The sequence below is a fragment of the Rhamphochromis sp. 'chilingali' genome, assembly GCF_963969265.1.
Source record: "Rhamphochromis sp. 'chilingali' genome assembly, chromosome: 9".
Classification (NCBI taxonomy): domain Eukaryota; kingdom Metazoa; phylum Chordata; class Actinopteri; order Cichliformes; family Cichlidae; genus Rhamphochromis; species Rhamphochromis sp. 'chilingali'.
In genome coordinates this window covers 13,997,572-14,019,763 of record NC_137936.1, presented here as the reverse complement: position 1 = coordinate 14,019,763, position 22,192 = coordinate 13,997,572, and the positions used below count along the sequence as shown (strand labels likewise).

Here is a 22,192-nt window from a genome sequence, read left to right as displayed (position 1 = left end):
AAATGTCAGGTTATAGACTGTTTACGTCAGAACCACAGAAAGACAAAGACTAAGGTTCATTTCCAGCAGCGTTTGTGCCGCATCATTTCCTCTCTCTACTGTCTCCTCTTACTGCTTTCCCTCACCGTTGCTTAAGACAGTGCCTTTAATGTGTTTAAAGTCTATTAACGTTACATTATACATGTAGAGAGTAGAGATGGGGCTTGTTTTGAAAATACAAGCACAGCATCATTCTGTAGATTCATCCATCAAGGACTTAATGGTAAGCTAAGCAATACAGAGGACACAATCAGACAGCAACAGCTTCCCGCTTGACTACTGACAATTGCATTGATTTCTTGACTTAGCTTATAGGCACACACAAAGAGCTGTGCATGCAAGCTGATGCAAACATAAATCTGTGATTTTTATATATGTGTGAGAAAACATCTCTACATGTTATCACTCTACAAATGCTTGTAGATCAATTGAAAATCAAGCCGTATGCACGCTGGCGTTGAGCTTGGACACCCACACAGGAATCTTCACACGTATTTGTACACACTTAGCCCTTGTATTAGCTTTAAACCCTTCTAAATGCACAGACCCTGCCATGTTAACCTTGTTATTAAAGCGTAACCTCGAATTCCAGACATAGCAGCTCAGTTTGATTGAATTAGATCTTCTTTAAGTATCCCATCCATCTATCCATTCCTCCATCCATCTGTTCAGCTTATATATTCCATAGTCTTTTGTTCTCTTCCTGTAACTCTGGGCAGCCTCGCACTCTGCACTTGTGGAATGAATTGATTTGAAATGATTTATTACCTTTTTTTTTTTTTCCTCTCTCCCCCCGCAGGTCACCCACTCTCACTCACCCACTCTTCTGTTTTCTATCTTTCTCACCGTTGTTTCTCTCTGCACACTACTTTTTTTTTTTTTATGTTAGCACTGTAGATGAACTGCATCCTGAGAGGGGGAAAACCTGAGCAGAACAAAGATGAGGGGGGAAAAGGTGTTATTTGTCAGATTCAATGTTTCAGTCCCTGTTTCTAAGCTGATATTAAAACCAGCAAAGAGACTGGTTTTTAACTTGGGGATTTTGCAGGCTGGATTTTGCACAGACTGACAAGCAGATGGATGCAAACAGAAGATAGGAAGGCTGTCAGAAAGACAGACGTACATTCTCTGTGGTATATTGCATTTGTGTGTGCAAAACCAGTGTAGGCTCAGACTGGTCATTAGCCAGTGAACTGGACTTGGGTGCCGGATCCAGAGATAGATATGGCTGCCAATGGAAATGTCTCATTTTTTTTAAGGGAGTGGGAAAAAATGATACATAGAGGGCACAGAACAAAAGCTATTCTTTCACCTCTGTGTGCATCAGCAGCTGTTTTTCTTTATTCTGGTTGTCTGCACTTAAAAATTGTGTTGCCTTATGTGCTGGTATGTGTGTTTGTGTGCGTGTGCAAACTCGTCTAGATGCGAACCATCCGTGAATGAAATGTATCCTTTGTTTACGGGCCTATTATCTAGATAATAACATCCATATTTCCTCTCATCTCCAGAGCTTTATCACAGCCTTATGAGCTCTTTCTTTCACTCTATCTCACTATCTCTCTCTCCCCTTCTCTTTGGCACACACACTCATACACACATGCGTACACGCACACAGCAGAGAGCGATAATGGGATTTGTTGCCCTTGGTTTCTTTTGGCAAAACTGTAAATAATTTTTTTTTCATCACAAAGTGTGTTCATTGTTCACCCACGTTTCTTTTTCCTGTGTGTGTGCATATATATATATCTCAATCAAACTAGTGCTTGCATATCTATCACTTGGTGTGTGGGTTGTCATCTTATCATTCTTTCATCTATCTGGATGTGAACCTATTTGTCAGTGTGTGAATTTAGTATCATTTTCCAGCTAGTCATTGCCTGCTGTCCTTCCCTTGTCACTGTGGGCTGATAGCAGTGCGAGTCGACAAAGCTCGGTAATGGAGAGCTGATACTTGCCCTCCCCCCCGCTGCTTTGTACTTTTCATTTGCTGCTGAGATGACTTTGGCTCACAGCCACGCCAGCAAGCCAATCTCCTATCTTGTATCTGCTCCATTACTTTCCATATCTTGGCAAATTATTTGCCAAAACTCACAAAGAAAAATTTGAGCATCCGTTCACGTGCATGTTTGTGCATATGCTGACTTGGTTGCTCTGTATTATATTTGTCTACAGGTGCTTTGGGTGATCAGGTTGTTGTTCACATGCAGAGATGTGACTCACTGTTATGCTTTCTATCATTATACAGGACCACACTGTTTTCATACTTAACTTTTTTTATTTTTTGCTCATAATTTTTAAAGTTTATTCCTCCCAGGTGCTGAACAAAAGATGTCTATAGTCATGATAACAGCACCATCCTGTCAATATTGTTCCCTTCCATGCATCTACCTCTGTAATCACATCTGTGTTCGCAATAATTATACGAGACTCAATACTGCTATTAACACAACCTTTCAATTAAGCCTTTTACATAGCTCTGTAGAACAGGTGCTCTCAACCTTTTTCCAAAATTTTGATAATTTCATGCCTCCCACCTTATAATAACTACCACCTGTTACTGTTGACGTGAAATCAGCTTATTTCACCAGCTGGAACAACATCCATAGACACTTTAGTGTGTTTGAACTTTGGTTTGTAGAAAAAAGTGCAGCTTGAGTGTACTTTATTTATTTATTTATTTATTTATTTATTTATTTATTTAGCATGGATATTTAAAGGGAGATGTGAAAATGAAGATAAATTTGTCACCATTTTATTTCCTTTATTTGTGCGGCAAATCTAGAGGAATTAAGCGTGTGTTTATTTTTATTGTGCATCAATGGTCCACTTGGATTAACGCTGCATCATTTCTCTACAAGCAACAAGTTATTTTTATTTAGCTTCAAGGGTTTCTACTGTAAAAGCACGGGGTTTTTTAAGCAGCTGCTGTCTGATATTATTGCTGTATTCATGTACATCACTTTTCTGCATCATCTTTTTATTGTTTTCATATCCAAATGAGTTTTCCCGTGTGTTTCTTTTTTGCAGATCTTGGTTAACTCCATAAACGCCAGCCGTCCAGCAGTGCTATACGAGAAGGTGACCGTAAGTGAAGGAGGAAGTCCCTTACTGAGAGACATGCTGTTCAGCCCAGACCAGCAGTACATCTACACTTTGACTGACAGACAGGTGAGTTCATGTCCAACAAATACACTAGGACACACATTCAGTCCCAGCAGACATGTTGCCATTGCAATACTTTTTCGACATAGTGTCTGCTGGGACAACATACTTTTTAAAACTCTTACTTGTGATACATGTAAGAGTTTTTAGGATTCAAATTCTCCATATCCAGCACCTGACTATTCAGTATTTGCCAAAGGTACATACTCATAAATACTAACATTTATTTTTGTTGTGTTGCATGTTTGAATAGTTCCTGTAGAGCAGCCTGTTACTAAATGTCCAGAACACACTTCCCTTGTGCATATTTTGACATTCCTACCAACTCTACACTCATTCTCTGTACTCACACAAATCATCCCCACTGGATTTCATTGCACACCAACACACATTCACACCAGCTACAAACATCGCCACCATGATGGCTTGCTAATAAGCCAGACATTACATACATGGGGAGTGCAGGGAGAGTTATAGGTCAGATGGGGGGGTGTGTGTGTGTGTGTGTGCGCGCACTCTTCTTCTGGTGAAGGCTTTCTCTAGTGTGATGGTGAGGAGAGGAAGGGGTTGGGGGGATTGGGGAGGAGGCAGAGAGAGCATGTCGTATCTCTGCTGCTCCCCATTTCCAGCTGCTCCCTGGTTGTTGTTTTTTTTGTTTTTTTTCTTCTGTCTCATTAGTGTGGTGAGTGAAGGAAGCAAAACGAGAGGGAGGGGGAAAGAAAAAAAGGGGTTGTACATGATGGGAATATGTCTGTATTTAATAGACCTAAAATAGGCTGTCGAATTGAAAATGGGTGAGATGTATCTGAGGTCTGCTCTGTGAGAGGCTTTTTCAGAGGTGCTGATTCTGTAGGTGGCTTAAATCAAAGTCAGGCCATAAAATGGAAACATTCTTTGCCTGTTTGACACCCAGTGGGATCATCAATGGTCACTGTATAACCACTGCCATGGCTGGGGCTTGGTAGATAAATTTTTTTAAATGCAGATTGTGCTATGAGTGTAACAGTATGTTATATCACAGCCCTGTGTGTCCTGGCTGAAGATACCTCTGTTCAAGCCAGATGACCTTTTGATGACATATGTGAGGCTCCATCTGCACACACACACCCCATCATCACAATCATCCATCAGTTCGATAGCTGCTCGTCACCGAACCCAGCTGCACGCTGGGGCAAGATACAACACCAAGTTCGTCTACTTCAGGAAACTTAACTTATAGTCAAAGAAGTTCATTCCCATTAAATTGATTCACTCAGTGCAACACATACAGTATGGACATGTATACACACCTTGCACCCTATAGGAACATACCTATAGGGTTTCTGATTATAATCCTGACCATAGGAGCACAGAAGAAAGGAACATGAGCTGTGGGATGTGCTGCTCTTTTTAATGGTAACACACATATATTTTGAGGGGACACTTATTTTCAAGTTTTGGGTTAAGCACATGATTGGGGAAAGAAGTAACATAGTAGAAAACGCACACCAATGCACACACATACTAGAAGAACAAAGCACATGTCTAAGCAGCTAAGGGCATGAAGGGCACACACACAAAACCATAATGTTACTTATAGGCGCTAGTACCCAGAACATATGCTCGATTACACACACTTTATGTACACACACAGTCTTGTAAACAAGTGTGTGTGTGTGTGTGTGTGTGTGTGTGTGTGTGTGTGTGTGCGCACGCATACACACAGAGAGCTTCATCTCCCTGTGCGTTTGATCCCCATTAATGGATAGCAGGCCTGGGTTAAGCAGAATGGGGGGGCTGTGGCTTCCAGACCTTATAGCTAAAATCCCTATCCAGCGCTAATGACTGGAGGGGGCAATTGCCTTCTCTCACCCTCCATCCTACCCTCATCTTTATCCTCTGCCCTCCATCTATCCCACCATGCCCCCACCACTACATTTTTTCTTTAAATCTTCACTTTTGCTGCCACACACACACACACACACACACACACACACACACACACACACACACACACACACACACACACACACACTCTGATATTTCCATCTAAGCCCAAATTGAGTCCTCCCCTCTCAAATGCCTTCTACTGATCCCATTCCCGTATTTTTAATGATCTCCCCCTATCGCTGCCATGGCCCCCCTCTCCACCAGATAGACACGCTCATACTCTCTCGTTCTTAAAGAGGCAAAGGTGGAAAATTGTGGGATAGATACATGGAGTGGTGGGTAGGAGGGCCTGCTTTTGCTAAAAGATGCTGATACACTCACGCACACACATTAACACACAACTAGTTTGCATGAGGAATATAGCCATGCCCCCTTTTTTCTAGTGAGATAGACACACAGCCCTGCCTTCACCCTGGGAGTGTGTGTGTGTGTGTGGCTGGGTGCCTGCGGGGGTTCCTCAGACAAGCCAAGCACATTAAGGTGTCACTGGACATATCCACTGATGCGTGGACCACAAGTTCCACCACCCTTCTGCCCTCACCCACTCACATACACACAAATGGAGGCTAAGGCGGTGAGTCACAGTTAGGGGTGAGGCCCAGTGATTTATGACTTGCTCTGTTCCAGCTATATTCATCACTGTCATTATTATCAATGGAGGATATGACAGCGGGATAGGACGGCCTGCTGTGTGTGTGTGTTTGATGAGACAGTGTGTTATTGCAGGAAATTTAGATCAGCTTATTTCTCACTGCAGTCAGGGTTGTATGATTCTTATGGACTTGGTGCTAGGGCTGCCACAAACGATTATTTTGATAGTCGACTAGTCACCGATTATTTTTGCGATTAGTCGACTAATCAGATCATCATCCATTGGACGTACAGCGTACAGCTTATTGCACCAGCAGCATCTGGTCTTATATAACTATCATTAGCTTACAGCTTGAAGTGTTTGTGCTAACTAAAAATAAAGACAAGATGGTAGTTTATAAATTTTTAATGAAATTTGCAGATTGTTTCGGTGAAGTTTAATAAACTCCTTGCTTTCTAAAATATAACAGGACACCGGAGTATATTCTCCAGCGTCTCACACTTCTGATAATCAGCTGTCTGCTTGACAGTTTTAGCTGTGCAAAAACTATAACTTTAATCTCAGCCAAACCGATTTACTCAGGAACAAATAAAATACTAAAGAAAGCCAAACAATAACATTTTTAAGTTATCTAAGTGACTTATATATATGTTTAACCTGACTAGCGAAAGACGGCGGTGGGTTTGAAAACGATTTGCCGGGAGTCCGGTGTTCTCACGGCTCTAGTTAGCCTTGCCCCCGCCTAGCTAACGAGCTAGTGGGTAACAGACGTCTCCGAAAACGTCGGAGCGCTTTTGAAAATATGTGGTGTCCTGATAAACTGAGCAGATATTTGAGGTTTACACAGCTACATTCTCGCCTGAAAATATGTTAAACGTTTATTTTGTGACCCAGAAAGAATAATAAGAGTAAAGTTAAAACTAACTAGCTGCCGCCATTGTCGACAGCTGCGCTATGAATTCTGAGACACAGCTTCTTCTTCTTCGGGGTTTAACGGCAGCTGGCATCCTTGTACATGCAGTGCTGCCATCTTCTGTTTCAGTCCGTTATTACACTCTTAAATCCTACTACTCATTCCTGCGTCCTTTGTGATCTTACAAAGCTTCAAACGATGCGTCGACTATTAAATTAGTCGTCGACGATTTTAATAGTCGACATAATCGTGACTAGTCGACTAATCGTGGCAGCCCTACTTGGTGCATGTTATTTGTTTTTTAATCACATTGTTCACATGCACAAATGTACAAAAGTGTCTCTCCCAGTTGACATCCAGTCATTCACTCCTAAGCAGTGCATGTATACATTGCACATAAACATATTAAAACCTGTTATTACCAAAAACGGGAAAATACTTTATGCAGATTAGCAGGCTCATTAAGTGCTGCTGGTTTGCTCAAGTTTTTTTCTTTTCACAAAAATATTCAACACTTCAAGAAGAACAATGTAGCTCTTTGACTCAACCCAAACTTTTTGAAGCCCCTGCTCTGTGCAAATCTCCCTCTGTGGGGAAATTGTCTTGTGGTGTTTTGGCTCAGTCAAGTCTTCCCGTCTTCAAATCATCTCATCTTTTGTTTTGGAGCCAAAAAGGTAGAAAGCTGTGGCTTCATTTGATGCCACAGATGCTGCTCTGTCCATCTTTGCACCCTTGACTCAGCCCTTCAGTGTTATACACGCATGGGCGCACATATCCTTGCGTCTTTGATGGCAGCTCTTGCATATTATGGTGCTGTAGTGTGTGGTGCTGGCTAATTGCTGAAAGCATGAATATTCATCTGCTCTGGTGTTGGATGAGGGACTGGATTTGAAGTGTGAGAAGGCAACAAGCAATAATGCCTTATAAGGCTTGATACAGGGGAGGAAAATCTTGTGTATGCATGAGGCAACCTTTGTTGTGTCAGGGAGGCACCTCTGATTGTTAGACTCGCATTGATTCAGCTTGCTTACTTTTATATGACTATACATTTGGACAGAAACTCAGCTTTCAAACATTATTTCTAAACATACATTGATGGGCCGTGTCACTGAAGCCAGCCTCGAGTCCTTGGGGCATGTGCAATGTATCCTCTGGTAGTGGATCCTGGGGGTCCTGTGAATTGTGGGGTGAGGTTTCCACAGACTGGATCTGTTCTGGCACCTTTTGTGGATACTCAGTTGGATTGGGATCTGTGAAGTTTCTGAAGCCAGGCCACCACTTTACGGTGTTCATGGTGAACATCGCCCTGCCCTGGGAGAGGTGCTGATACAACTGAGTGCTGTTTTACGTGTCAAAGTAACATACGCATGAATGCCAGCACCCTGGGTTCCCAGTAGATCATTACATTGTAACAAGATGATCAGTTGTATTCATTGCACTTGTCAGCGGTCTCAATGTTTTGGCTGATCTGAGTATATTTTTGTGTGTGTGGGCTAACGCCATTGTCCGAATCTCCATTCAGTATTTGAAAGAGATTTCCCCCTCCACATTTCACAGAGACTTGCATCCCTCCAAGGAATCTGCAGTCCTACACTGGATGTGCTCGCAGACAAAGTTCTTGTGACATTCACAAGCTGTTGGTTTGAGTCCCTACAATAGCAAACAATGGTCTGTATTGTGTTGTTAGCTCTCTGAGCAAGGAGGGCCTCATCAAGTAGCATCTTATCCGTGGAGTTTTGTTAGACATCAATCCCCTCTGTGTGTGTGTGTGTGTGTGTGTGTGTGTGTGTGTGTGTATCTGTTTACATTCACATATTACTGATTCGCTGCCAATCTCGTTAGCAAACACATTAGCACAAACTGACATCAACATACATAATAAGCAGCTCGTTGTATCAATCAAAGCTGACATTTTAGTGAACTACATACAGCTAATCAGCCGGTTCTAAATGGCTCCAAGATTAATTTTCCACAATTTATCAAACTCTGGCTGACTGAGGAACTCCTGAAGTTAACAAGCACATAATGTGGTGTTTAAACATTAGCCATTGTTGGCTGACACTTTGTTTTATCATCCATAGAGTAAGTGTAGCATGCAGTAAATGAAGAGAGGATGAGAACCATTTTTTTTCTCAAGTTTTTAGCGCTGCTTTATTTCTTTAGTTTTATTCACAAACAAACTCTGCTTGGTTTCCACACTGATATTCTGAATTAAACATTTTCTTATTTAACCAAAAGCCAAGTAATCCATGTCACATAATATGAAGACAGAATTGTTTTGTTTTTTTGGACGTGTATGGTAGAGCAGATTAATTTCTTTTTCACTGGCTTGGAAAAAAAAAAATTAACTTGTCCTGTATAAGCCTTAATGTTGATCCCTGAGCTCTTGTATCCTATGCCAAACACTTAAGCACACGTACACAGTCACTAGTCAATTTGTCCTACACACAGAATTTAAGCAAGAATGTGGTCATTGTTATGTAAATGTTAATAGACCTGGTGCATTGAGGCAGAGAAAAGAGTACACTGACTAGAATAGGGGGAAGCTGGTCATGTAGCCATGCAGATATATGGCACTCAATTACAAGAGTGCAAACCAATACTACACCTTTCTCTACTCAGGATGAAGCACCTACACCTGTAATTAAAATGACTGCTGTGCAACTACACAACACATTGTATTGTGTTACATTTATGGATGGATCATCTGAGTGCTTTTACAAATTCTTAATAAGGTTGAATATTTCAGTAGGCCAGTGTATATCAAGACATGCTTGAATGGTGATTTGATTACATTAAAAAAAAAATATATATATATATTTTACACAAACCAGTGACTTAACTGTGGGGGGGAAATAATCAGAATAAACTACTGTGAAAATTGTCTGTTGCACCTCTAGTTCCCTCTTTTGTGACTTGATGAAGGGAAAAAATTGAGTGAAATATTAGTAAATCCTTCAGAGACATGAGACAAAATTGGCCAAGATGGCATCATTACACAGGCAGGGATGGTTTCAGTGTCTCTAACCTCACTTATCTCTTTTTCTCTCTTTTTCTCTTAATTGTGTTTCCTGCTTTTCCTCTCACTGCCCTTGTTCATATCAGATCATTCACTGTTGCATTTCTTTAAATCCCTGCAATAGTCTTGAACGTGTGCGCGCCTCATCAGAAAGTGTGCTTGGACACTTGTCTTGTGTGTGATGCTATCAGCCCTAATGGAAGTCTAACTTGCCACTAGATAGCTCTGTCTTTCTCTCATCTTTCTCTGTTATACTTTACCATCTTTTCCCAAAGGATGGTGTGATAGAGCGACTGATATGGTTAGAAAAGAGGGTGAGATGGATAGGGAGGTTAATGGCTTCTCCCCCTCCTCGCCTTCCTTCTCAATCACTATCAATCGGCCGTTCTCCTGTTGCTTCACGGTGATTGGGTGTAGGGATATGGCCCTGACTGATTTGAACGAGGCCAATCAACAGCTGGTATAGCCAATGGTGCTGCTCCTAGTGGCACACTATACTACTCAGTTTCATGCATTAACCAGAAGTCACACTGAGTAGAACAATGAAATGTCGCTCATGCATGACAGCACAGGGAATTGTTTTGAATTTGAGTCAAATTTCTTTTCAGATTCATGCACAGCAGGCCTCGTCAGACCCCGGTTATAAAGTATCAAATAGGGGGAAAGCTGAGTGGAAAAGCAGAAAAGCACGTTTTCTTTCTGGTTTTACTGTCATAAATTACAACAGGAAAGAATACGACGCTGATAAATGGAACTAGAAAGACATTTGCACACAATAAGCGGGGCTGTAAGTACTGATTGTTTTATTTCACTTCAACTCATTTGCATTTTTGGCAAACATATCTTTTAAGGGAAAGAGAGAAATCTAGTTCTCAGTAAAAATGTGTGAAACCAAATTGGACCTGTGAAGATCACTGCACTTGCCTTAAGGAATACTACTTGGCTTGTACGTACTGTTGCAGTGTCTTCAAATAGAAAATTCTGTACGTTTTGCATTTGTGACTTACTTCTCACTTAAATCACAAACTTATAAGTAATTTTTGTGGCATTTGATTCAGCTGATGTGCAAATAGCACACTTATTAGTTCTGTGTATTTGCCAATAGTGAGTGGGAGCCGTGTATGCGGCTTCCTCCACACTGCCTTGGCATTTCCCTCACCTACACCATACATAGTGTTTTCAGTACTTCGTGTAAATATATTATTGATCTGAAAAACACCCCCAAAAAACGTCTGAACACGTCTTTGGACTTCTGTAGCTTTTTATAAATATATATCGGTAACAAATTTTGAATGACGGGTTGCATATGAAGGCAAAGCCAATCAGGCAGATTTAGGTTCTCTCTCCACAAAAACACTATCTGTTATACACCTCCCAGGCATGACTTCCACACAGCAGCTCTTGTGAGCGCAAATAAAGAAAAGCAGCATTTGTCCCCCCTTTTTTGCCTCCCTCTTCCTCTTCTCTGCTTCTCTCTCTGTGTATATGGTGGTGGGTTGCTTGGCAGTGCTAATGGAAATGCCAGCTGTGTGGCTCCTCACTCCTCACCAAGTCCATTTACTAAAGTGACAGAGTCATTTACCAGGCAGACGGCCTCTCCCATCCTCACTTAATTAGAAGACCCCTAGGCCTGTCTACCTTAGCCGGTCACATTTACCTCTTTTTCTCCCTTTACAGTCTCTTTGTTCCAGCTCTTTGTTTTCTACAGTTTTTCAATCTCTGTCTCATGCTTTGTCTTCGTCTCTATTTTTTTTTTCCCACTTACTCCCTCATCCTGCTTCGTTCTTCTGTCTCCTCTCTCTTTCTGTCGGGCTCCTTCTCACCAAAGGGACAGAGTGTAATGGACAAATGGATACACAAAGACTGAGAGTATATTGACTTATTGTTGAGAATAGCTCCTTTTAGAAGAGCTGATGGGAAAGTCCATGTGATGAAGGTGTTGATGGAGAGAGATTGGTTCCCAGATCTTAAAAGTTTTTTTTTTCTTTTTCTCACTTTTGTTTTGTTGGTTCAAAATTTCATATTGCTGATTTACTGTTGCACTGACTTCAGAATTAACACAAATGCCTTGTAGGATAGTTTGGATTTTAGCTGTCATCCTTGAATTCATAACATACACAAATGCAAATGGCAAATAAATATATAGTTATATAGGCCTGCTTCTTGTTTTCATCAGTGTGTTTCAGAAGAGAGAAAACAAAATCTGAGTCCAGTGAAAGAAATAAAGAATGAGGGTGAAAGAGAAGTCGAACTGTTCAGAAACAAGAAACGGCACATAAAGCACAATATAAAAGAAATAATAGATAGAGGGGAATGAGTCAAAGGGTGCTAAGTGAAAAAATACTGTTCTGAGAGAAAAATTACAGCTTTCTTGCCGTACATAAAGGCTTAAACTTGGCTCTTTGTATTGCTACATCACTGAATTCTAACAGTTATGTAGTATTTCGACATCTATCAGTAAACAATGTGACAGCAGATACGTTTCTGATGGGACACCGCGATTGTTGCTTCTTGCATTTTGTTTCTTTCACTTTGGCATTTCTTAGCCATCTACAGCATCTCTCCTTTCTTGTCAGTGCCAGTCTTGTTTGCTTTCCTGCTTATCTCCAATCAGTCAACACATCAAGCCTAGTCTTGCTTGCCATTGATCTTGTAAGCCCCTTACAATCCAGTCAATGCACACATGCTAACCCAGCCTTTGATACGACCCCCCCGCCCTCATGTACACACACTTGCTCTCCTGACCTGGTATTCTAGCACTTGAAGAACTGGCTCACTTGCATGGATATACTGGGAGTTCAGCACTCCAATTTCTAATGTTGCCGGGATGATACACTGTTGCCACAGCAGAAGACGACAACACCAGTTACTGTCACTGCAAAGTAATGACAGCCACAATGTGTTTAGTGAAGTTTTACCCTAACAAATAGTTGTATCTGTCTTTGTTTCTATTTCTGTGTCCTCCTGGAGTGTTTAGTGGCTGTGTGGATGGGTATTGATTTCATTGTTGCACACAGCTATTCACTGCCAGCACAGATTAAGCCGGGAGAGAGTGCACGCTGATTGACGGTTATTGAAAGAATGCAGGTGTGGTTAATGTCGGCTTAGAGAAAAGAAGTCACAGAGGAATGATGACGAGGAGCTGACCCTACTCATCTTGCTGTTTTCTTTCTCCCTTGCTTCCCCATCTCTGCTCCCAAGATGTTGGCAAAGGGAAAAAAACTTCAAGGAAAATGTTGTGTAGTTATTTTTTGTGTAAAGATCACAGAACAAAGTTTAGATGAAAGTAGAGAAGCAATAAAAAGCCACGTGTTTGAGATTTTTATTGTTGCTTTGATAAAAGCTGTGTGCATTTAAGAAGAATCTGTGGAAAATTGACCCAGTGATGTCCTTCAAGCTAACCTTTTGAGGCTTTCCTGTAAGAATCAAATTTCAGCACTTTCTACTGTTTGCTGAATTGCAGCATTACAGCCATTTTAAGTAGTGTTAAGCACGAGAGATTTGGTGGTGGTTCTATAGTGAGGCACAGGCATTGCCAAATTATGATGCAGTCTCAAGTATTTATCTGAAAATAACTGAAAACAAGCAGTGATTTCTTCTTCTTGGCCCCCTGACAGTATAACCCAGTCTCTTTTCTTGCAGACATCTACAGCTACACCCCCTCCTTCTCTCCTCTTCTCCAGCCTCTCTCTGTGTTTGAATGTTTAAAAAAAAAAAAAAAAAAAAGAGAAGCCGCAACAAGGCCGATCCTTTTATGTCTTTACAGTTTACAACCAATGAAAAGCTGCGCTGAAAGCTTTACAGTTCCTCTGGGTTTTGGGGGTGACCGTCACAAAGCCTGTTAGCTGGACGTTTAAAAGCAGGTGATAGCGCTCTGTAAAAACAGATTGAAGGGGAAAGGTGGAAAGTTTATAGCTGAAAGGAGATGTCATGGCATTGTGATATGGTCAGGGTAGAAGGTTGACAACAGAGGAAGTAGGAGCAAGAAAAGGAGAATTGAGCTACAGCAGTGGATGCTATTGTAAATAAGGAGAAGTCAAGAGAGAGGAGATGGCGGGCTTGGTTTATAAGGTCATTTAAAGGAGTAATGTGGCGCGCTGTCAGGAATTGGCTTTCATTAAAAGAGCCATCAAGAGAGATAGGAAGAGGGAGACAGTGAGGATAAGTGTGTGTGCCTGTATTCCTAACAGAGGGAGAAACTGACCTCTTTTTAAGGTTTTTATTTATTTATTTATTTATTTTATTGTATCTTCTTGTATCATACGTCATACACATACTTTCATAGCTATTGGAAAGCATTTTATTTACCCACTGGGGAAAACAACCACTATAGTTTCTTAATTTCTTCCCTACGATTTGAGTCACTACCACTCAGCTGAGCCCACAGTGTCTTCACCACTGCTACTGTAGGAACGAATGTGAACAATAGGTCATACCTATCATTACACAGGGCCATGATAAGATTATGCTAGCTCACCAAGGACCCGTAGCGTTAGTATGATTTATGTGGATCATTGTCCTTAATCAGAGTCACGGTGAATTACGGTGAGTGGAGGAATTGGCTGGTATATGTGATGATATGTGGAACACATAATTCTTTCCTTTCGATTTCCTATTTTTTTGTTGAGTCATAGAGACCTCCTATAAGGTGTCCAATCACATATCCTAAACTCAAGCTGCTTTTCTCCCCTTCTATCCATCATGTCTTAATTCATTCACACTTCTTTCCCCCTCTGTCATTCTTTTATTATCAAAGACACCAAAAGACCCAGTCCCCTGTTCCAGCCTTCTTTCAACTCTCCTTGCAGATGAAAACTAGACTCACACTCAATTTGACAATGACACATAGCAGGCGTCTGCCACCATATCCCATCTACTCAGCAAAATGTCCTTGCCAATTCGCACTGTCTTCCATTAGACTTCTCTTTGACTTCTCATCCATGCAGCCAGCACTTCCAGTAGATTACCACCTTCCTCGTTTGCCTTACAGTCCAGCACCATATCTTGTTTGCGTCATTTCATCTACTGTACTGAGGTCTACATTGACTAATAGATGAGGTGCTCAGGATGATGGCTACAAACAGTGATATAGGCACAAGAATCATATAGTGTAAACAAATAGATATGCACTCAGGAAATAGAGGATAGAAAGTGCTATGATAGCGTATAGTGTCAAGTGTTTTTGTTTTTCTGTCCTGTGAGCCTTCACAAAGCCCCAAAGCCAGTTTGCCGCAAGGCATTTGAAGCAGAAATTAGTTCCATCATGTCACATCTATCTCATATCTCAGTTGTACTTGCAGCTTGCAGAGGAATCCTGGCCCCAGTTTAATATTTCACTCCTCTATTCCTTTGTCCACCTGTTTTCCGTCCTGCTGCTAACCACCTTTATCTTAAGCCTCAGGCCTCTGTTCTTTTCTCTTCCGTGTTTTTCTTTTCTCTTATCGCTCTGCCCCCCAACCCCCCCAAATCCCTACCTCATAAAAAAGACACCACTTTAGTCCCTCCACATACCACTTGGATGAGGTTCTCATGGTTAAATCTGTCTGTGTGATGTGAAAGTGTTACCCAGGGGAAAGATTGTTAAATGCTTTTACTTAGTGATCAGCTGGCCCTCTCTATGCTGCATGATTTAGAACCAGTCTGCAGTGGCAACTTGATACACACTCACGTTTTCTTACACACACACACACACACACACACACACACACACACACACACACACACACACACACACACACACACACACACACACACACACACACACACACACATCATGAAATGGGCTTCCAGCAAATCATCAACTTGGGGGCCCAATGGTGAAGAAAAGTTGGATGTGGTGCTGACACTTGCAACAGATACAAACACACACGCTTACTTTGTTGCCCACTAACATTCTCAGCATTTGCTTTCGGGGTGTGTCACACTCTTGAACAAGCTCAACCTTTTAATATCTTGAAACACACATGCATTCTTTCACGTTCACTGGGACCGTGTTGTGAACAATCTGTCGTCACCTTTAACTGAAGTGGAGGGCTAAACTTGCACACTTAATCTGGTTTCGTAGGCAACATCTGCAGACTATCATCACACTCGTACACACACACAAACACACAGCGCGAGTAATGTCACATTGATGCACTAAAGCTTTGTTGCACAGGCTTTGTACAGATTTCCCTCGTACATGTGCGCATGCACACACACACAAACACACTGGGTCTGTCCTTCTGGTCCTCTGCCTCCTGTTGGTTTTTGAGGTCACCTGTCAATCACAGCACTTTTATCATGTTCACCTTTCAGCTGTCCCATGATGCACTGCGAGGCCTCTCCTGTACATGCTTGACTGGAGGCTGTCACACATTGCTGAAATGGTTCACCACAGCACATATAAGCACAAAGACCCACACATATACACCTCTCACCGACTAGCACTTAGTCTCTCTCAGGAACACACACACTGAGACAAACACACACTAACTGTTTGCTGATTGCATTTTTTAAATAGGAGTCTGATAAGCTGTCAAATTCTTACCTCCATCCGGCTGAATATACTCTTCATTTTATGAGTTTGATTGTGAAGACACTAATTGCCTCCCTGCTCTATATCTCTTGTCTCTCTTCCCTGCTTCGTCTCTCCGTAGGTGGTGAGAGTTCCAGTAGAGAGCTGTGAGCAGTACACCACTTGCGGGGAGTGTTTGGGCTCCAGAGACCCTCACTGTGGATGGTGTGTTCTTCACAATGTGTAAGTGCTGCACGTATTAACATACTCCATCCTGGTGCACTTCATATGTAGCCTATTGCATTACACTGTAGATAGCAGAGAAAGCAGTGTTGGCTGTTTTAGTTCAGAAGATCACATTAGGAATGGAAGCAACAACCTGAAAAGTTTTATATTATACTTAGTAGGCTTTTACCCAACAAACTGTGATGACAGCCTAATCTCCAAAACAGCTCTTTTGTAAATGTTTGTTATAGATTTAATAAAATTCTTCTAACAAGCTTAAATTAGTCCTTTAATTATCACTCAAGAGGAAATTTAAATTTTACAGCTGCTGCATGCTTCCAATAAATACTTACAGAACATGACAGCTTACATTATTAGAACTATTTTTCTCAGTGTTATTGAGCCAGTTTTGTGTGTGTGAGCATGGTATTGTACACCTGCAGACTTTTGCAGGAACAGATTTTACAGATTTTAGAATTAGTCTCTTTGTCGGTCTTTGGTTTTTGGATTAAGTCTTGTTTGCTATAAGATTACTGTTTAAGGTTAGATATGTAATAGAGGGATTTGCAGTCGGAAAATTGAGCTTAGCCCTCATAAGAGTGTAGTGATACATTTTAACACTGTTTACCTGCAATCTCGTCATTCTTTCTGTTTGACTGGAAGGTTTGTGTGCACACACTGTAAGGCGAGAACAGTTGCATGTTATTGAGAGGTGACAGCATGTTAAACCACATTTGGAATGCCTCAAGCTTTGGGCGTAAAGCCATCTCTTCATTACATTAATTAAACTTATAGTACGTATCACCAAACCGTCTCTCCTCAAGGCATGCACAAGCACATACACAAACTACTTGTTTTTACCCATTTCAGGAGACTATCACACATTTGAAATTACACATACAGTCATGATGGACTTAATTCAGTGACAGCCCGCCATTTGGACACATGGAATTGAAACGGGGGAAACGCTTCATTCACACGAATACACAGTCGCACACATCAGAAGAGCAGTAGAAGGGAAAAGGGTTCCTAATAAGAAAAGGTGTACAAATCTTTCTACTTTCTGCTAATGCCTTACAGTGTGTGTATGTCAGGGACTCTCAGGTGGGTGCTTGGTGACAGCTTTTTCTTCCCGACCGTGAGTGAAGGCTAACTAAATGAGGGAATGGGGGCACCGCTGTATGAAGGAAGCAGTTAGCATTTTTTCTGGCTCTCTATTATTGTTAAGGACTTGCAGTACGCTGCATCAGCATTTTCTTCTCACCGCTGGGACCAGATGTTGTTAGCGCAAAGGTGAAAGTGATAGCTAATGCATTATGAATTGCTTATAGTAAAGCCACTACGATACGGGGCTGAATGCTGATTTTTAGCACGATCAGTTGGCTTTTAATAAGCGTGGGTGAAATTGCTGACCCCTTTGATATGCATCTGGTAGGAAATTGCATCATTTTTTAGTGTTCAGGGAAACTTTAACGATCGCCTGTACATCTCCTGAGAAGTGTGAATTGGGTGGGCCTGTAAAGTGAAAAGATGAGGTGAGCTGATTGGTCTTGTAGCTTGGCAGTTCTTGCACAAATGTCACGACCAATAAGGTAATGATCTAAAGCCCTACAGTAATGGCTGGGGGAAGCTATTAGCCTATTTGTCTTTTATTATTGCTCCCGTTTCTGTGTGACTGTGATGGCTGTGTGTGTTTATCATCTTAATATGATTGTCATATTAGTTTAACAGTTTCTTGTGTCCACTGTTGCCTCTTTCCTCCTCTCACCTCTTGTCAAGCTCATTTTCTTTTACCCCGTTCTCCTTACCTTTCTTCTTGTAATTACTATACATTTTTCATCTTTTTTAATCTTTCGCTTCTTGTCTTGCTGTTTCCCAGATGTTCACGTAAGGACCACTGTGAGCGGGCAGGAGAGCCTCAGAGGTTTGCCTCTGACCAGAGACAGTGTGTGGAGCTAACTGTTCAGCCGAGAAATATTTCTGTCACGATGTCTGAAGTCCAGGTATGTCTTCCTGTTTCAGTGCACACAGATATCTTACTTGAGCAGAAAGACTGTAAAATGGCCAGAACTCAAAAACCTCCTAAACATTAGATTTATGTCTTCACTGGTATAAAAATAAAGTGTAAGGTTGTGTGTCCCACTCTAACTTGGTGAAGCGAGGCAAAGTTGTCGGGTGCAGCCAAGAAATGGCCTGGCACGTAACCCGTTGTTAAAATGTCATGTTGTTGTTTTCAGACTAAACGAGCAAGCATAACATAACATAATAATCAGTGAGCTTTAGAGGTGCCGGTAGACAGATTTAGTTACTGTTATTTGACAGAGACAGGGTGGCATTTCCCAAAATGCCAAACTAAGGTTAGTGTCGTCTCAAAATGGTTTAGGCTGGTTGTATGATGCATGAGGATTTTTCAGCAGATAAGTAGCTGGTTTATTTAAAGGTGACGTTATAGTTAACGTTCACCTTCTCAATAGCTCTGTGAAATCTTCTGTGTCCACTGTGCCTTTTTTTTTTTTTTTTTTTTTTAAGACAAATGAGCTTTGTTCATTAATTTGTACTAATATGACGTTTGTTAGATACTATCAGTTTTTTGGTAAAATGATTGAATTCGTCCTATCATCAAATTGGTACAACATAATGGAATTACAGAGAAATGAGCAAAGCAAGAAACGGTGTGCGTCTCTATATCTGGTGTACAGTGTTGCCAGTTTTCACTGGGATATAAATGCAATCTTATGTCATGGATTCTTTAGGAAATTACACCAAAAAAGTCACTTTTGAATATTTACAGCAGATTTAATTAGAAATCTGCTTTCCGTGCCCTCGTAATTCTTACTCTGAGCTTTTCGAGGTCTCGTTCCATCAGTGGCTCCTCGGTGTAATCATATAGGTTTGACTGATTACAGTTAGCCTCGCTTTCATTCTGCACATTAACTTGTACACATTAACCTTGCTCGAAATGGCCACTCCAGTGACTGATGCACACATGCATACGCACATGCGCTCACTCTTTTATTCCTGTAACTGTCACACATACACATACCCATGTATCACTCCCCTTCTGTCCCAACAGCCATTAACCCTCATGTCATATCTTATAACAATCCATGTACACCGTGTCCTTCCATTGATCAAGCACTGGGTACTGATTCTGTCGCTCTTGCTCTCTCCTTCTCCCTCTCCCCCTCCCACCCGTAGCTGGTCCTCCAAGCTCGCAATGTGCCCGATCTGTCAGCGGGGGTCAACTGCTCCTTTGAGGACTATGTGGAGACAGAGGGACAGATCCAGGGTGGACACATCTTCTGCCTGTCTCCTTCTGCCCGGGACATCGCCCCAATCACTCGAAACAAAGGTCAGGGCAGGAAGGGCAATGAGTGATGAGGTCATTGGGTGGTAGCACCCAATGAGATGTGTGGCTAGGGTTATGGCAAGTTTTGGTGACATGCTTGAAGAATGTAGACACAAAATCTTTATGATACATCTTTGTTGGTTTCTTTGGCCTCTTGATCATCTTATTTCCATGCCATTCTGTACTGTATATTCACCATCAGATGTAGCAGATGTGTGCCCTCCTAAAGGATCTTGTAGTACACTTGAGCTTTAGAACAGAATTGTAATGTTACTAGTTGATTTGCTTTGCATGTCTATATTCAGTATTCCTTGTCAGTTTCAATAAAAGCCACACACTCGCTTTCTGAAGCCTAAACACAAGTCCAGCTTTATCTACTGAAAATAGAACTGTTTTTGTATTCCCATTATCAACCATTGTGCACTGATGTCACTTTCATTTTATTTATCTGAAAGACTGGTTTTGTGCTTAACTTCATTTCAAAGCAGCAACTTCAGTGTGGTTTAGCGTAATGTTTAAAAATATCGACATCATTTTTTTCCCAGAGATTATGCACCTGTTTTATGTCCAATTCTGTCACACCACAAAGATGGTAATAAAAAAACTTGTTTTGTATTCGCATTCAAAGCACCGAAAACATGTCACATAGCGAGCACTAAGTTTCCTCAAAGCAACATCACAGTAGTTCTTCAACTGAGCCCATTATGCCCCATTATGAGTTCTCATCAGCCTTGGCATCCAAACACTGATTGGTGCTGCTATTTTTAATGCCACCCTACTGTGGGTGTGACATGAGTAGTGTGTTGCTAGGCTGCAGTATGTCTTTGTGTATGTGTTATCTGTTAAGGGCACAAAAGTGGAATACAGAAGTGTCACTCTGTATCGACAAATAAGTTGTTTTAATTTACGCCCGTGTTTATTCTGTTTTTAAAGTAGTTTTTAGATACAAATGTAATTATTTGCTAATGTGTTTGACTTGGACTTTTCTCTTTTAAGCCTTCAGAGAGAGCAGAATAACTGTTAATCTGGCTGCTTCCCTGTTTCTGATATGCAGGTGACAAGCGGGTGGTGAAACTTTACCTGAAGTCCAAGGAGACGGGCAAGAAGTTTGCCAGTGTCGACTTTGTCTTCTACAACTGCAGCGTCCATCAGTCGTAAGTGACAGTGACGACATGTTTTCTAGTTTGATGGGCGAAAATGTTGTTTTAGTCTTTTCCCTCTTGCTCTTTTAAGAAATGGCCTCTTTGTCCATTCGTACCATAGGCTGTCTCATGTTACTGTCCATGAGAGAAACAGTTAGAGACACACACACATCTATCTCCCCCCCTCGGACCTCCACGGGAGGCTTATGTTACAGTTGAAGAGAAAAATCAAATGTGCCATATATGAGAAACGATCGGGACATGCGATGGTAATTCTACTCTTTTTATCATATCCCACAACACACACTAATGGTACTTGCATGATTAATTCATTGCATAGTGGTCTGTCATAATGGCTCAAAATTTTGGACTCTACCTTAATTATTTTGTTTTTTACCCGCTTGATTAAACAAATACAGTTGGCGTTTTTAGCAATGACATTGTCAGCCTGGCACTTATTTACCCCAAAAAGATCAAAGCAAATATGATAATACTGAAACGGTGTGAATCAAATCTTGTGCCTCTTCCAATGAGTTGGTCTCCTTCACACTCCAGATGCCCTCAGCTCTCTGTGCCTAGTTGCAGTTCACTGCCTCTCCTAATCCACCTTCTGCTGAAAATCTCTACCACCCATAGAGCCACACCCTTAGGTCAGTCCTACCACAAGCCTGGTGCGCCCTGCCAGGGTAAAAGAATCCTCTAACTCCTCCATCCCCCTAACACAATACCCTCCCTCCTGCTCAATCGGGGCTGATCTAGGGGAGGCTGAAACGTCTGCTGGGGTATTAGCCTTGGGGCAGCAGATGGCTTGGGGGCCCCTGGGGTACCACAGGGCTCCATCCTGGCTTCCCTCTGGATGCAGGATGAGCCTCCTTCGAGGATTGTCTACAAACACACACAGACATACACGTGCAGTGTTACTCCACTCCTGCACTTACCGCTCACTGAAACCCCAACTGTCTTGGACACCTAATCCGTTACTGTGACCTTTAACCCAACCCCCTGCTCTTGTACACAAATCCCCTGCCACGGCAACGATGATTAGCTCAGCTGGTTAAGGGTGTGGTGGTTTACGATGTCAACTCACAGTTAATTCATCTCCCACAAGGACCCCATAATGTCGGTGTTATCTCTCAATGTCTTTTTGGGTATTTGGGTGCATCTTGCATCACATCTCATGTTAATAACGAAAACAAATATAGTAGGACACCTTTTTGTAAAATTCGATATCATATCAGATATTCTAACATGTCACTGATCTCATAAATCGATTGAAAAAGTACGAGAAGTGACAGAGACGAGAGAGTCGCCCGTGTGACGATATTA

At 41.6% G+C, this 22,192-nt stretch overlaps 1 protein-coding gene across 4 annotated transcripts in view; it reads left to right on the top strand.

Annotated features, from left to right (window-relative positions):
- plxna1b (plexin A1b) overlaps positions 1-22,192 on the top strand; it is a 184,468-nt gene that overhangs the window by 85,063 nt on the left and 77,213 nt on the right. For all 4 annotated transcript variants that reach the window (XM_080892383.1, XM_080892381.1, XM_080892382.1 and 1 more), the window contains exons 4-8: positions 3,067-3,207; positions 16,293-16,393; positions 18,255-18,378; positions 19,574-19,727; positions 20,779-20,878. In XM_080892383.1, coding sequence (XP_080748509.1) covers positions 3,067-3,207; positions 16,293-16,393; positions 18,255-18,378; positions 19,574-19,727; positions 20,779-20,878 — 620 coding nt within the window. The remainder of the gene's footprint in view (positions 1-3,066; positions 3,208-16,292; positions 16,394-18,254; positions 18,379-19,573; positions 19,728-20,778; positions 20,879-22,192) is intronic.